This window comes from Podarcis raffonei, chromosome 13 (assembly GCF_027172205.1).
Source record: "Podarcis raffonei isolate rPodRaf1 chromosome 13, rPodRaf1.pri, whole genome shotgun sequence".
In the NCBI taxonomy this organism is placed as follows: domain Eukaryota; kingdom Metazoa; phylum Chordata; class Lepidosauria; order Squamata; family Lacertidae; genus Podarcis; species Podarcis raffonei.
The window spans coordinates 34,861,007-34,878,066 of NC_070614.1; the positions used below are offsets into that span (position 1 = coordinate 34,861,007).

A 17,060-nucleotide genomic window follows, 5' to 3' on the forward strand; every position below is an offset into this window, starting at 1 on the left:
ATCAGAAGGAATAATAACTCATGACAACATGTTATGGAATTAAAATTGGCTACAACTTTATTAAACCTTTCAGATGTAGGAAGACCTTGGCTTAGGCATTGGGCATGTATCCCTCCCAGCCTCCCAGCTTGGGAACTGGGGCTCCTCGGGGTTAATGGGATAGGGGAGGGTGCACTGCAAGACACTTGTGTACACAGGCAGCCCACCCCATATCCGTGCAACGCAGGGGAGATCACTGACAACCTTTCAATGTATGGCCAGTGACTCCCTTTTCACAAACCCCTTTAAGAGGGAACCCTGGAATCGCCATAGCAGGAGGGGGGGTGAGTCACCACTTCACGTCCACCCCCCATTTAGGGAAGATAGACTAAAAGATTCTGTCCAAGGCTTAAAAGCCACCAAAGTTGTGACAATTGCTACGGGGAAGGCAATTCCTTCCCTGCTCCTCAACAGCAACCATCAAAAGACCCTAGCAACGCCCGCTGAACAGAAAGGATAATGGTTAACCTGCAATCAAGCATTATACAAAGGGAGAGTTGGGTGAGTGAAGCTCCGGAGCTGACTGCATGCTTGCTGCTGGCTCCGCCTCCCATTTATGCATCTCAAGCGGACCAATGGGAAGCCTGCCCATTCAAGGTCCGCTCGGCTGGCCCCACCTCCAAAGAAGCCACTAAAAAGTTTTAACTGGGGTTTGGCAGGAACTTCCAATGGCTGACGACAGGGAGGTGGGCCAACAGAACAGCTGGTGAGTCCCACGTGGCTCGGGGGTGCTGCATGCGGTCCTGCAAGCGGACCCACAAAGGGAGGTGTGAGCACTCATTTATTATTAAATTTTGATCCCACCTTCCCTCCATGGAGCTGAGATGACATACTGTACATGGCTCTCCTCCTCCCCATTTTCATCCTCACAACAACCCAGTGAGGTAGGTTCAGCTGAAAGTGTATGACTGGCTCAAGGTCACCCACAGGCTGACTGGAAATATGAACCCTGGTCTCCTCGGTCCTAGTCCAACACTCTAACCACGACACTTCAATGTTACACCCAAAGATCCCCAGGATTGCCACCTGGAGAAGAAGCTGAGAATTTTCCATCCATGGACATCAGTTGGAAGCTATGATATTTCAGACTTCTACAGTGATGCTGGAAGTGATGCCTGTCGTTCCGTTCTTAAAAGAAAATTAACATTTTTAATTGGCATTTTTAAATGACGTTGAAACAAGTGGTAGATAAATTCAGCCCCTGGGACAAAACATAATAAGTTATGAACTTTAAATTGAATTTCTTCAGTCACTTGATCTTTTATTTGTGATGTTTCAGGGTTTTAAAATTATCAATAAATTATTATAAAATACTTGCAATAGTTTTATTGCTTTATTCTTTGTATGATTATTTCTTCTTCTTTTCTCTTTTAATATTTGTATGTATACACAAAGAGAAAGTGAATGTTTTTATGTACTATCTCCGTCTGCTTCAACTACCTCCATTTCTTTATGCATTGCTCAGCTTTTTCCTCTTCTTTCTGCATCCTGCATGCATGTGTATACAGTGGTTTCTTGGTTCTCGAACTTAATCTGTTCCGGGAATCCGTTCGACTCCCAAGACCATTCAAAAAGTAAAGCGCGGCTTCCTACTGGCTGCAGGAGCTTCCTGCACTCAATCGGAAGCCGCAGAAGCCACATCGGACATTTGGCTTCCCAAAAACTTTCGCAAACCAGATCACTCACTTCCGAGTTTGCAGTGTTCAGGAGCCAAGCCATTCAAGTACCAAGGTACCATTGTACTGAGTTAGACCATTGGCCCAGATGTTGTGGGAAGGGGCAGAGGCTAACAGAATCACTAGAACTACCTCGCCAGTAAATGCTGGAGATACTAAAGATTTAAACCAGACACTGGTAACCTCTGACCCTCCATTGTTGCTGGTCAACAACAACTACCATCCCTGACCATGGACCATGCTGGATGGAACTGCTGGGAGGTGAAGCCCAACAACATATGGAGGGTTTCAAGTTCCCCATCCCTGATTGATACACTTATTCCATCTCCTTTACCTTGTTTGGCTCTGGTGTCATTGTGGGATCTATCTCCCAAATCTTTCTCCACAGGGTGACTCCAGGAGAACCTTAGTTTGCCATTTCAAGTTGGACCCAGGCTGGGGTTGTGAGCTTGGGAAGAGGCTGTGAAGGCATTTACATTTCAGTGCCTTTTTATGCCAAGTGGATACAAGACAGTAGAAACAGGTTCGGTAGACAAAATGGTGGACCACCCAATGCCCCATGTTGTAATGCAAACCTAAGTAATTCACACTTCCAAAACTACATGCAAACGAGAGGTTGTGAGCTTGGGAAGAGGCTGTGAAGGCATCTACCGGTACATTTCAGTGCCTTTCTATGCCAAGTGAATACATGACAGTAGAAACAGGTTTGGTAAACAAAATAGCTGACCACCCAATGCCCCATGTTGTGACATTCACCTTGGTGTGTCTTATTCTAGCTCTTCTGTAAGAAACCAACAGCCTTTCAGTCTGCCAGATAACAACATGGAATATCACAAACTGTCCACACATTCAGCAACAATGACTATCTGAATGGGCAGTAATCTGGGGAAACAAATGAGACTAGCGGAGAAATTCAGTTCTGTTCACATTTAAAGGCAACCCTATATAATTTACACTTTCCAAAGCAATACACACACCCCAAAATATGAATATGTACAAAAATGCATATATTAAAGTGTGTGTTTAAATGCATATGTTCACAGAAATAATATTTTTAAAAATGCATTATGTTAGAGAAAATTGGTTTTACAAATACGGTATGTGCATATTCAGAGACACACTAAAATGCTGATGATTTTCATGATCCCACACATACACACATATACATGGAAAAGAAAAGTAGAAATATTCTACTCTCTAATGCTAAGTTTATTTTCAGGATTGACACACTGGTATAAAGTCCTGCGTCTGTGCATAGAGCCTCAATAACTGTCAAGCCCTTACTTATCAAATTAATTTCCTTCACATTTTAATGCACATCTGCCTGAATTTACACCAACCAAACCAATATGTAGATCAAAACTCAGGTATCTACTTAAATTCACACTTCTCCAAATGCAATTATCCATACTCCCCCCCAAAAAAAAATCCAAAACCACAAAGATGTGTATATTAGGGGGAAATGCATAAAAATGTGTGTGTTGATTAAAATAATGCACATCATGCATTATAGTAGGCAAATTATTTTGCAAAAATGCATGAAAATGCACAAAAAGGTTTGTGATGTTTTAAAAACTGCTGCAGAGATAGATCAAATTGAACATAAAACTGGGGGGTGGGGAGAAACTGATAGGAACCCCAACTGACATGTTTAGCCATCTCTACCAATAAACCATGACACGGGTGGCGCTGTGGGTTAAACCACAGAGCCTAGGACTTGCCGATCAGAAGGTCGGCAGTTCGAATCCCCGTGACGGGATGAGCTCCCGTTGCTTGGTCCCAGCTCCTGCCAACCTAGCAGTTTGAAAGCACGTCAAAGTGCAAGTAGATAAATAGGTACCGCTCCGGCAGGAAGGTAAACGGCGTTTCCGTGTGCCGCTCTGGTTCGCCAGAAGCAGCTTAGTCATGCTGGCCACATGATCCGGAAGCTGTATGCCAGCTCCCTCGGCCAATGGAGCAAGATGAGTGCCGCAACCCCAGAGTCGGCCACGACTGGACCTAATGGTCAGGGGTCACTTTACCTTTACCTACCAATGAACCATATACCCTGCAGAACCTGGCCAGGCAAAATGGGGCAGGGGCACTTAGTTCAAGAAAAGATGTTTCTGCCTCTGCATTACAGTCTGGTAAATGGGTTGACTTTTGGTGTCACAAGCAGAAGAGGGCTATTGTCTTCATATCCTCCTTTTGAGGTTCCCTATAGGCATCTAGATGGCCACTGTGAGAACATAATGCTAAATTACATAGGCCTCTGCTCTCACCTAACAGAACTCTTCTTATATTGCTTACAAAGCACAATGTTATCTTAATAATACAGCGCAGTGTTCAGCTTTCTTATGTTGCTGCTAAACCAAATTGATCCCCTGAAAATTGCCCTTTAATTAAAAGATTAAAAATGGAGCAAGTTCAATTGTCTCCTCAGGCAACAGAAACTGAAGAACAGCCTTCAATAAAACTTGGAATTCTGTGGAAAGGGGTTGGCCCTGGAAAGAACAACTGGGAGGCAGAGTTCCCCGAGAAGAGGGGTTGATAGTAAAATTATTCTGTAAATTATAGCTCTATGAAAGGGTCTCTCAACAATGCTCTTAACACACTAGAGTTCTTTAAGAGAAGCCATGACTGCTAAAGCGGTGCAATAGTGCTTTCAATGTATAGTGTGAATGTCTCCTGAAGCAAAGAACAAAATGGCAGCCCCCTCCATTCCAACTGACAGGGCTGGAAGTTGGCTCTTCAGCCTTGGGGGCAGGATAGAGTCCTCCACCTCACCTCAGAGCAGCATGATAGCCTAAGGGGCAGAGAGCTGGTTGTGTGGCACACGCAGCTATGTCCTCCAATAGAGGAGAACAGCTAGAGGGCCAGGAGGAATGGCAGGAGAACTACCACCACTGCCCTACCCCAGGCATCTGCCACCCAAGGAAGCCACCTCAAGCTGTCTAATGGTATGGACATCCTCTGCATTCATGCAATTGCTAGCCATGTGTCTAGCTGGACTCCCAGAAATACTCACTCGTAGCCAAGTAGACTGACAGCCTGACTTCACTACACGAGGCCACTTTGTGCGTGTCACAGGCACTCTGCACATGCTGAGTCAAACTCTTGGCAGCCAGTTCAAAATGAAAAACAAAAATGAATGATGGCGTCTCTTTGTTCGAACCAGGAAGCAAATGTCTTTATTTGAAGTGATTTAGGTGTGGTGTAATTGTACGGAAAGAATGAGATTGAGTATTTATAGAATGTGGTGTGTGTGTGTGTGTGTGTGTGTTTTCCTCCTTCTCTCCAAAATCAACAACCCTTCATGGTATACCGTCTTTCCAGACAGGTGAGTCCAGAAAGAGCCAGGTAGGGTGCTGCAGCTAATGGAGAACGCTTGTCTTCCTGGAGAGGGGAGGTGGCAGCGTTGAGGAGAGGTCAGTAGCATTTAAGGGGGAAATTGCAGGAACATACAGGAAACTGCTTTATACTGAGTGAGACTTTTGGTCCATCAAGCTCAGTACTGCCTTCACTGACTGGCAGTGGCTCTCCAGGGGTTCAGGCAAGAGATCTCTCCCAGCCCTACCTGGAGACGCCAGGAATTGAACCTGCGACCTTCTGCATTCACAGCAGATGCTCTAGCCCCAAGCTAAGGCCCTTCCCTCAGAGGGAAGGAGGGTGGTCGAAGGAACGTCATCAGACCTCTGTTTAAGCCATGTGCTTATTCTGAAATTAACTTCCATCTATTTAAGCAATGAGCTCAGACGTTTCTCTCCATAGAGGTTAGAAACGCCGTCTTTGGATTGAATATTAAACCACTTACCTGCTAATGCAGCCAGGAAGGAGACCATAAAACAGACAGGCAGAAATGTATAACTTTTTAATGGTTAGTTCATAAAGGGAAGGAGCCTGAATTATGCTTCAGCTATGGGAGGTAAGGAGTATCTAGCAGTTAAAGTGACAGGGCTCCTATATGCTGCAACAGGAACAAATCCTTTGTTCTGGGAAATCATTGTTTTGCCCCAGTTTTTGGCTTCGGGAGATGATACTATTGTACTTTTAAAGCACATCCCACCACAACCACTAAGACTCCTGGGAACTGGAGTTGGGAAGCGTTCTGGGAATTGTAGCTCAGTGAGTTCCCAGAACTCTTGGAGGTGGGAAATGTGTTTTAAATGTGCTTTAGATGTATAGTGTGTGTGTGTGTGTGTGTGTGTGTGTGTGTGTGTGTGCGCGCGCGCTAAAGTGAATTGTGAGCCTTGTCATTCTTTTTCATTGCACATCTCCCCCTTCAGGGGAAGGAAGGAGGACGCGGGGGTGCATATTTTCTCTGTACCTCATACCTGTTTGCTGTACACAGACAGCTATTTTCCCTGCTGCGTCTGCTGCAGAATAATGGGAAGGAGAACTTGAGCTCTGTTTGGGCCGTCAATTGTGCAGGAGGCATGGAGGGCGGGGAGGGAGCGTGCCCCCTGCACCAGAACGTCCTTGCACCTGCCGGCGTCACAGGGCAGGTAGAGTTTCAACAGGGACTGCCGTGCCCAATCACAGTATCTCACTGTGGAATGTTTGCCGCAGGAGCTCTGCCAGAAAGCTCGGCCACACCGGCATTAGGACTGGGGAGCTGGGAGATCTCAGGTAATTGGGAGAGAGCCAGGAGTTTTACTGAGCGGCCAAGAGGAAGGATTCAGGGAAGCCGGGCTTCTAAGTTGCATCTCCACCCCCAGAACTCAGGGAGGCTCCTGTGAGCTCAGGGAAGAGGAAAATGCCTCCAGCCCTTCCCTTTCACCTTTGGACATGAAATTGTATAGCACAGGTGACCGAAACTGAAGCAAAACAGCTTTCCCCAGGAACTGGTTGGAGCAGAACTATCTCGAGGACCCGGCAAAAGAAGGACCACTGAAGCAAGCAGACAAAGGGGGGAGCCGATGGCAGTTGTGCCCTCCTCCCTGCTGCTGGGGCTGCTGCAACTGATTGTGCTGAAAGGTGATTGATGGGAAGATGGGGCGGGGGGGCGGGAATGAATGTGGGAGTCAGTCTCTTAAGTTTCCTGCATCTTTAAGAGAAGTAAGATGGAGGACGGTGTAGAAGGGAGTCTTTGAGTAATCAGTGACACAGGTGAAACAAAGATACAGGGTTTGAGGCAAGTCAAGGGTGAACGCAGGCTGTGTACAAACCACGCAATTAAAGTGCACACACACACACACACAAACACACACACACACGAATCCTGGGAACTGTAGTTGTTAAAGATGCTCTGTAAAGGGTAAACTACAGTTCTCAGGATTCTTCAGAGGGTGCTTTATCTGTTTGATTTGTAGGCAGAGGACTCTTCCTCCATTGCCATCTTTGATGTGTAAAAGAAAATGAGACCACTAGAGAGTCATATATTCATCCTTCTCCTTTATGGGGACCCGTTTCAGTTAGATACACTCTGCGCATTCTCACATGCACTCTGAAAACAAAGAGTGAAGAGATGTGGACAGTATATGTGGTTAAGGAGATTTTGACATGCATTCACTGTATTCTAAAACATTTGTTTTCAGGACAGAAAATCTGTTTTCAAAAGCCATTTCAAGGCACTTAGGATCTATGTCTGTCTTCCTCACTCCAAAATGTGATGAGGCCTTGGGTGCATTCAAACCCGGGGAATATTGCATTAGTTTGCCTGTTTTTATAATGCTAGAGATTCTGTCCTGTTTCCTAATGTTCCTTTCCCACTGAAGTACATGCTGTGTTATGGAACTGTAGCTTTTTGACCAATGTAGCTTTTTGGGCATGTCTTGCCCAATTGCATTCACACCAGTGGGTGTGTACAACACAACAAGCAATGTTGTCAGGCAGTGCTTCTACTCCCCCACCCCTTCTGCACATGGGTGCTTCTGTTCCCCCATTATTCTCCCACAAAAACAGCAGGGCATCACTGTATGCTGATATACTGCCCCAAATTCCATCACTTTACATCTGTGATTTTCAGGGTTAAGGACGCTACAAACAGGGTTTTTTTCCCCTGGAATCAAATAACCTGGAAATGAGCACTAAACATGTGCTATAGTCCATTGTTTTTTCTGAAAGTGGCTTTTACACCATGTGAAAGCTCAGATGCGGATATTAACAGTTAGGAAAACATCAGGAAAATGGAACAAACTATCTTGTGAATGCAGCCCTTGTTCAAATTAATAACGTTTTCAGTCATCTCAGCAATTGGGGGGTATAATTTCTGCATTGTCTTAGTCTGTTTATTAACATATTCATGTCTTGGTCATGCTGGTTGATGATCTCCGGTGAGCTAGGGACAAAGGTGAGAGTTGTTTCCTAGTTCTGCTGGATCTCTCAGCAGCCTTTGATACAATCGACCATAACATCTTTCTGGACTGTCTAGAGGGGCTAGGAGCTGGAGGCACTGTTATACAGTGGCTTCGCTCCTTCCTCCTGGGCCGTGTTCAGAAAGTGGTGGTGGGGGATGAGTGTTCAGACCCCTGGGCCCTCACTTGTGGGGTGCCTCAGTGTTCCATCCTCTCCCCCATGCTTTTTAACATCTATATGAAGCCGCTGGGAGAGATCATCAGGGGGTTTGGACTGGGTGTCCATCAATATGCAGATGATACCCAGCTCTACCTCTCTTTCAAATCAGAACCAGTGAAGGCGGTGAAGGTCCTGTTTGAGTGCCTGGAGGCGGCTGGAGGATGGATGGTGGCTAATGGATAGAAGTTGAATCCTGACAAGACAGAAGTACTGTTTTGGGGGGACAGGGGGAGGGCTGGTGTGGAGGACTCCCTGGTCCTGAATAGGGTAACTGTGCCCCTGAAGGACCAGGTGCGCAGCCTGGGAGTCATTTTGGACTCACAGCTGTCCATGGAGGCGCAGGTCAATTCTGTATCCAGGGCAGCTGTCTAGCAACTCCACCTGGTACGCAGGCTGAGACCCTACCTGCCCGCAGACTGTCTCACCAGAGTGGTGCATGCTCTAGTTATCTCCTGCTTGGACTACTGCAATGCGCTCTACGTGGGGCTACCTTTGAAGGTGACTCGGAAACTACAACTGATCCAGAATGTGGCAGCTAGACTGGTGACTGGGGGCAGCCGCCGAGACCACATAACACCGGTCTTGAAAGACCTACATTGGCTCCCAGTACGTTTCCGAGCACAATTCAAAGTGCTGGTGTTGACCTTTAAAGCCCTAAACGGACTCGGCCCAGTATACCTGAAGGAGCGTCTCCACCCCCATCGTTCTGCCCGGACGCTGAGGTCCAGCGCCGAGGGCCTTCTGGGGGTTCCCTCATTGCGAGAAGCAAAGCTACAGGGAACCAGGCAGAGGGCCTTCTCGGTAGTGGCGCCCGCCCTGTGGAACGCCCTCCCATCAGATGTCAAAGCGATAAATAACTACCTGACATTCAGAAGACATCTTAAGGCAGCCCTGTTCAGGGAAGTTTTTAATGTGTAATATTTTAGTGTATTTTTTGTTTCTATGGAAGCCACCCAGAGTGGCTGGGGAAACCCAGCCAGATGGGCGGTGTACAAATAAATTATTATTATTATTATTATTATTATTATTATTATTATTATTATGTGATAAATTAAAAGAGGATGTGGAATACACTTCTATTTTCAGGATTATTTAGCTATTAATTTTCCTTCCCATTAGCCATGGAACTGAAGATCACACAAGCAGGGTTAACCGGTGGTCTCCCATCCAAGCACTGACCCCACTCAGTCCAGCTTAGCTTCCGCAAAGTTTTTTGTATCCTGTGCCTTTTTCAAGCCATGTCCTTGGCAATAGCAGTCACAGAGGCAGAGCAGAAGCATTTAGCTGGTGTCCTGTCAACTGTGTTGCCTTACCCCCCCACACACACACACACCCAATACATCGCAGTGACATTGTTGATGGGCAGTCAGATAAGTGCCACCTCCCTGGCCCTCCAACTTCTACTACCTGGGATGGGCAGGGTCATCGTGACAATTTTATGCACACATCAACTTGTTCCTTTGAGAAGCAAGGAAAACACATCCTCCAAAGTGCAAAACTTGGAGTGTTTCCAGATGAACCTTTTATACCATTACCCAAACAGTTTCATTGCTGTGTTTGCACCATGTCCGCATGACATCACCATCATTTTTTTACAATCACCCTGCCCATATCTGACATTTATGGAAGCATTAGCACAAAAATATTTAGATGTGGGTGTTTGTTAAAAATTGAATCTTTTTAAAATGGAAGCTGGGTGGTATGGTTCATCAAGGAGTAACTAACCCCACACCCAGACCCCCATCGCTGCACATCTTCACATCAGCTTGCTTCTCCTCTCTAAATTTTACCCAAGCTCTTTTTGTTTTGGCTCCTTGAGATAGCCAGACATGCTTTCACTTTCATTCGTACAAATATTGGTCCTGTAGAGCCCTTTGCTCAGGACCACTAAGTAGCCGTGAATGTGAACAAGTTCCCACAGCTTGCTGATTTAATGTTTAACTTTAACTGAAGACCTTCCAGCATTCTGCTATCTCTTAATGATGAACCACTGTAATAATGTTCTGACCTTTAGAACAAAGAGATATCTTCCAGGTATATTTCATATGTGTCATTTTATAGAATGCATAGGCTGGGTTTCTCAATCTTGTAATGCAAATTATGGTGTGTATGTACCCCTGCAAAACTTACCCTCTTTCGTGGCAAACCTGTTGGGAATCTGAGGTGAGATACCCCCACAGTAAAAGTTGTTCCCAGTACCAGTCACCGCACACAATCAAGAGAAAGTTTCAGATAGTTTACTCCTGCAGAAGATAAGGCTCAATAAGTTCTGGCTGTAGATATATACAGCTTGTAGGCTTTTGCAGATGTAGATATACAGTATACAGATACAGATACAGTACATACAAGTACAAAGTTACTCTGTTGCTCTAAATAAGTTCAGCAATTCACTGGACAAGTAACACTGACTAATAGGCAAATACACCTGAGATGACATGCATTAATCACAGATATAGTCAGGGCCATCACAGATATAGTCCAAGATAGTGGCCATCGCTGCCTCCTGGGGAAGCAAATCCCATAGTTTAACTATGTGTTGCATGAAGTCTGGAGTATTAATTTTCTAACAAAATTGGGCAGGGTCTTCCTTCTGCTCTTACCTACAAACTTATTTTTGTGCATTGTCTCTTATTTGAAATATATTTTCTCTTTTTTTCCCCAGATGTTGCTAGCTCCGAAGCAGGTATGTAATATATTGGAAACTATTTCTGTACAGTGGTACCTCGGGTTACACATGCTTCAGGTTACAGACATTTCAGGTTACAGACGCCGCTAACCCAGAAATAGTACCTCGGGTTAAGAACTTTGCTTCAGGATGAGAAGAGAAATCACGCGGCAGCAGCGGGAGGCCCCCTTAGCTAAAATGGTACCTCAGGTTAAGAACAGTTTCAGGTTAAGAACGGACCTCCAGAACAAATTAAGTTCTTAACCCGAGGTACCACTGTACAGGAATTTCACTGGCTGGAGAGAGAGTGAATGGTTAAACAAAAATAAGCTCTCTCAGAATTATAGTGCTGATACAAACCTAACAGTCATCCAGTCCAACTTCTGATCCCAGCCTATCACAACCTAGTGTCCTCTAGATGTAGTTAGATTCCAGTTCCCATCAGCCTCAGCCAGCCTGGCCAATGGTCAAAGATGATAGAAGTCACAGTCCAAAAACATCTGGAGGGCCACAGGTTGTGTGAGGCTGCTGTAGATCCAATTCACCCATGTTGTACTGAATCTAGACCACTACAAATAGACAGGCAGAGCAAACAAGGTGTCCCACAGACATAACTGCATTTTTCTGGAAAGGAGTGGTGCAGCCGAGGCACTTTGTGGCAGCCTTCTGGCTTCGACATGGCCAGGGGAAGGACATCACTTCCTCCTCCATCAGCCGCACTGAGTGGTAGGGCTCACCCACACTTGCAACCAATCACAGGCAACCTCGGGGGCATTGGTAGGGAGCGGACCAGAAGGGAAACTTCTTCCCTCTGGTTTACTCCCTGGCCATAAAAGCCAGTTGCACTTAGGCCCCAGCCTCAGTCATGGGCAGCTTCCTCCATCCACCCTTCTGTTGCCATATTTGGGATCAGGGATGAATTTGCCTTCAGACTAATTGGGCCTTTCAGGCAATTAGCCAGCCTCATAGCAATTATCACAACTTGGTGTCAGATATGGCATTGGGTTGGATCTTTAGTCTATCGGATGGGAGTTGCCCTCCCTACTCCAAGGTCCTGGGAATTTTGCTACTGCCAGTGTAATAGTATCAAGGAGAATGTCAAGGAGACATTGACATGAAAAGAGTCAGCAATTCCAGGTTGTTCTGTTAGTATTGGTTTGATTATATGCTGTCTAACCTGTTTATACAGACGGCAATGTAATAAAACGTGTTTCATACATTCAACATTGCAAGATAATGTGCATAGGATTGTGTTTTTCAGGGGAAACAAAATCATAAGGCTGCAATCCTTTCACACCTAGGAGTAAGTACCAAATGACTCCAGGGGGACTTACTTTTGGATAGGACATATATAAGATCGCACTAAAAAGTAATTACTTGCCGGGGGGGAATCTTCCTCAATACCCAAAAGGAGCAGTCACTGGAAATGTTACTTAGAAATTATTATACAAATAAATTTGCCAAGGCAAATTGAGACGTTTCATTTCACATCTTGCCTTGTAAGAATTCAGTTTTTGTGATCATTACAATCTACCTTTCTTTCTTCTCTCTTTTTCACAGTCTGTGGGCAGTCTGTGATATCTCCACGTATTGTGGGAGGGAATCCAGCCCCCGAGGGCGCATGGCCATGGCAAGTCAGCTTTATGGAGAATAACCAGCCCATATGTGGAGGCTCCCTCATCAACGAGAAGTGGGTGGTGTCTGCAGCTCACTGCTTCACTAAGTGAGTATCCAATACCTGCATGCCACTGGGGAGCCATTATGCAGCTTTGTCCCAGAGGCAGCTGTAAGGCCAGGCAGATGGAGGGAGGGAGGTCTTTAAGAGACCAGTTGCAAAAACAATGGAACATTTGAGAACCAAAAACCTGCTGTTCCATGAGGTGAGCCATGGTGTCAGGGCAGGCCCAACAATATTTTTCTAACTGAAGTGAAGAGGAAGATGGTACCCTCCCAAGTGACTTAGACAGGCAGCTGAATCTTCCTACAACACAGGCAGTGGGACAGCTTCCTCCCCCACACCTAAGGGAAGCAGGTTAGCTTAGGGGTCTGAGGCAAGCTACATGCTGCACACAGCCGTGTCCACCCAACACCTGACAGACTCAGGAAGAACAGCTGCTGCCATTGCACCTTTTGCCCAAGGTGGCCACCTCCCTCTGTCCAATGATAGAGCAGTTCTTTCACAGTGTACATCCCACCAAGCCTATGACAAGGACTAGTGGAAAGTAGAGGCATGGGGTGACTTGCCCATAGAGGCAAGTGGCGCAGGGTGCCAGGGCACCAAGTTCTGGAGGGCGCCAGGGAAGAGGTGGAGGCTGGACGCGGAGCCTCCTGGCATCAGGTCGCTGCCCTCGCCTACCTCTGCCATGCCACGCTGAAGCAGCGCTGTGCCCAGAGCCTCCACCTGCCATGCCCACCATGGCATGGGCACCAAGGAAGAGGCGGAGGCTAGGCGCAGTGATTCCTGGTATCAGCTTGCCGCCCTCGCCCGCCTCACTAAAGCAGCGCCACGCCCGGAGCCTCCGCCTCTTCCCCGCTGGAGGAGCCGCCCTCCAGCCGCTGCCTGCCTCCTCCAGCCCCACAAAGCTGCCAGTAGTGCCGTAAAAAGGTTGGCAACTCTGGGAAACGGGGGGGGGGGCAGAGGGATCTTTGCACCATGGCGCTGGATATACTTAAGACGGCCCTGAGTAGAGGTGAATGTTATGAACAGTGGCATGTTTAAAGATGTGCCGTGTTATAAGGCATGGTCAACAAAGCATAGCCACTCAAAGGAAGCAGTCTTGCTTGCAGACTCAGCAAGACAGGATCAGGTTGCACAGAAACCAAAATCGCTGCTTCACTTGCTTTTCACTCTTGTTTTCCCTCTTCCAGGGGTTACGAACAGTATGATGTGCTGCTGGGGGCCTATCAACTCTCAATCCCCCCTTCCAGCCTTGTGGTAACTACTGTGCAACAGGTTATTTCTCACCCGAATTATAACGGCAGTGATGGCTCTCCCGGGGATATCGCTTTAGTGGAGTTGAACGGCTCACTGGATTTGAACGACTACATCCTCCCAGTCTGTCTGCCAGACTCTTCTGCACAGTTCTCTATGGACACATCCTGCTGGGTCACAGGCTGGGGGCAGGTGAAAGACGGAGGTGAGGAGAAGAGACAGGGCATGCTCTCATGCAGACCAGCCTTCCCCAACATGGTGCCCTCTAGATGGTTTGGACTACAGTTCCCATCATCCCTAGCCAGCATGGCCAATGGACAGGGACAATGGGGGGTTGCAATCTAAGTATCCAGGGAGAACCTGGTTGAAGAAATCTGTTTTAAATTTTGAGGGCCAAACTAAATATTATGTTGTTCATGCTTGCTTAGAATGACTACTTTTATTTTGGAGGGAAAGTTTGCTACTGGGTTCGTGATCCACATTTGCAGGGAAGCATTTCCAAACTCAATTACTGCTGAAAAATCAGCCTTTCACAGCTGCTGTATTCCAAGCCACGTACTGTTTACTTCTAAAAAGCAGTAGAACAGGCTTCCCCAGTGCAGGTTACCAGGGGCGAGGGTTTGTCTGAGTGTTCAAAGTGTGGTGTGTTCTTCCACAATGTGCTCACTGTTAAAAGTATGTGTGAGGCACCCAGAACTCAGTTACATTGGCAAATAAAAAGTGCTTTATATGTGTTATAACACTGTGACACCAGATGGCGCTGTGGGGTCCTGTCTTTCGTCAATGTGATTTCCCTTTATGAAGTTTAGAACGCATTTTCCTGAAACTTTTTTTTGGACGTGTCTAGATCCAGCCCCAGAGACCCTCTGTTCCATTTTCATTCAGCTGTCCAATTTTTGTCTTCTGCAGAAGCCTTGCCACCCCCACAAACACTTCAGGAACTGGAGGTGCCCCTCATTGACCGAGACACATGCAACTCTCTCTTCAACAGTGCCCCAGCGCCAGACCTGCCTCAGAATCCTGTCCTGGATGATATGATCTGCGCTGGTTACCCCGAAGGCGGGAAGGATGCCTGTCATGTAAGATGCTCCCTATCCTACATGTCATAAAACCATTGCCAGTCTTGGGCCTAGTATTATTAGTGAAAACCAACTGTTCAGAAGTGTTGTAAGTTTACTCAGTGGGAACTTCTATCCCTGACTCTACAGTATCCTGAGAAAAGACAGGGAACTAAATGCACTGTAAAAAGATGTGTGCCTACAGAACCCCGAGCCATGTCTTCCTGACCTGGACCTAGTCCATGGATCAGCCATACCCAGTCAACTGTCCCCGACACCCCTGACTTACAGAAGCCACCTCGGCTTCTGATGAGCTCCTGGGATGTCCCAATTTGGCTCCCACAAAAGCACAGCCCCAAAAGATGAACATTGGAGGGGGCACAATCTCAGAAGAGTCACTTAATTTATGCACAACCTCCACTCCGAAAGGCGCATGTCCCGATTTCACTCAGAGGCATGTTGGAGGGTTGGGGCCAGCAAGCTTTTTTTAGGGGATCAAGGAGCTAATCTTTCAGTGGCAAACTGGGTAGGGTCTGGGTCAACATGGTGGGGCAGAGCCAAGAGCAAATGATTGCTCAGTGAAATGATTTAGAGGTGTATAAAATTATGCCTGATATAAAGAAAAAGGATAGAGAGACAATTCGCCTCCCTGGCTCTCTGATAATACTAGAACCCAGGACCATCGAATTAAGCGGAATGCTGAGGGATGCAGGTCGGATGAAAGGAAATACGACTTCATGCATTGCATAGTTAAAACTGAAATTCTTTCTCACAAGTTGCAGTGACAGCCATCAACGTGGATGGCTTTAAAGGGGGAATAAACAAATTCCTTGAGGAGAAGGCTATCCATGGCCATGAGTAGGAATGAGGGTTCAATTATAGGGGCTTGTAAGCGCCTGGCTTGCAAGTGAGACCTGAGCCTTACTCCAACTTATCTAACCATTAACCCAAATCTGGTCTGAGGAGGCTTCCCATAGTCACGTTCTAGCTGCCATATCCCCCTCTCTCTTTCTCTCCACAGGGTGACTCTGGAGGACCCTTGGTTTGCAAGTGTGATGCAGGTTGGACCCTGGCTGGGGTTGTGAGTTGGGGAGAGGGCTGTGCCGAACCCAAACACCCTGGTGTCTACACCTTAGTGCCTTACTATGCGAACTGGATCTCCGACAACGTACCCAACATAAGCTTTGTGGCGTGCAACCATGCTGGATGGCACAGTGCCCCCATTATGACACTCTTCCTTGCACCTCTTGCTCTGGCCCTCCCTTGAGGTGCCATCTCTCTGTTGGCCTGCAACCCAGACGGTACTGCCAACTGGACTCTGTTAAGAAATATCCAAAAGGACTGTGTGAAGTAGGGTAGAGTTTCTGGGAATCTTCTCCCACTTCTGTCAAATTAATTGGGGCGCATCTGCGTTACCCATTTTTTAAAGAAAAAATAAACTCTTTGATAGTGCTGGTGTTTAATGCCAATCACTCAGTTTTAAAGGGGAAATCGCCGGAGATAGTTTAAATTATGCGAATCAATTCCGCAGCAGAGGTGGGTGAAAAATGTTAAATTTAATTTCTTTGAATTATGTTAATGTCTTTGATGCAGTCCAGGTTTGTCTGTGGTACGTTTGTTTACCTCATCAATCTACTGCTATATTTACAAATGTTTTGGCTCTTGCACTCTTTGAATGCTCATACACTCTTTTCCTCTCATCGCTCAGCTGCATATCTGGGATTACCAAAGGCAGTTTTGCAATCCAAACGGTGTGATTTGTCAGCACCTTTGGAGAATTACCTTCCTTAGGAACTTTTTTTTTTTTTGCACAATTTTTAATGTGCATTCAGCATGCGTACCAATGCTTTGGTACTATCACATTGGAAAAAAATTAAAGGGGTGATCTAGACTGTCACTGTTTCACAGGAGGAATCCAATTGAAAATTTAAATTTTCACAAAGGGGATTAAAGCACTGTAGTGCAACAAAGCCACTAAATACAAAAAAGACAGGATTTTTGGAGTATGCAAAACAACAGGAAAACGCACTGGGATAACCACTGATTGACAGGGAGCTATATACAGTAATCTCATTGAAACACGGGGCGCTAGCTGCCATATATGGAGTCAGACTGTTAGGCTATCTACTGTCTGCAGTGACTGGTAGCAGCTGTCCAAAGTTTCAGACAAGGGACATGCCCAGTCCTGCCTGGAG

The 17,060-nt window shown here is 46.3% G+C and overlaps 1 protein-coding gene across 3 annotated transcripts; it reads left to right on the top strand.

The window, feature by feature from the left end:
• The first annotated feature begins 6,195 nt into the window (after window positions 1-6,195).
• LOC128400232 (prostasin-like) lies at window positions 6,196-16,317 on the top strand. 3 transcript variants are annotated; one of them, XM_053362349.1, is made up of 7 exons: window positions 6,200-6,671; window positions 10,873-10,893; window positions 12,137-12,178; window positions 12,436-12,598; window positions 13,744-14,012; window positions 14,717-14,886; window positions 15,887-16,317. In XM_053362349.1, the coding sequence occupies exons 4-7, from the start codon at window positions 12,519-12,521 to the stop codon at window positions 16,130-16,132; spliced, it is 765 nt and encodes a 254-aa protein (XP_053218324.1). In that variant the 5' UTR covers window positions 6,200-6,671; window positions 10,873-10,893; window positions 12,137-12,178; window positions 12,436-12,518; the 3' UTR covers window positions 16,133-16,317. The 3 variants fall into 3 exon arrangements, with proteins under 3 accessions (XP_053218323.1, XP_053218324.1, XP_053218325.1); XM_053362348.1 differs by lacking the exon at window positions 12,137-12,178 and having other exon boundaries at window positions 6,196-6,671; XM_053362350.1 differs by lacking the exons at window positions 6,200-6,671; window positions 10,873-10,893 and having other exon boundaries at window positions 12,122-12,178.
• Window positions 16,318-17,060: the final 743 nt, after the last annotated feature.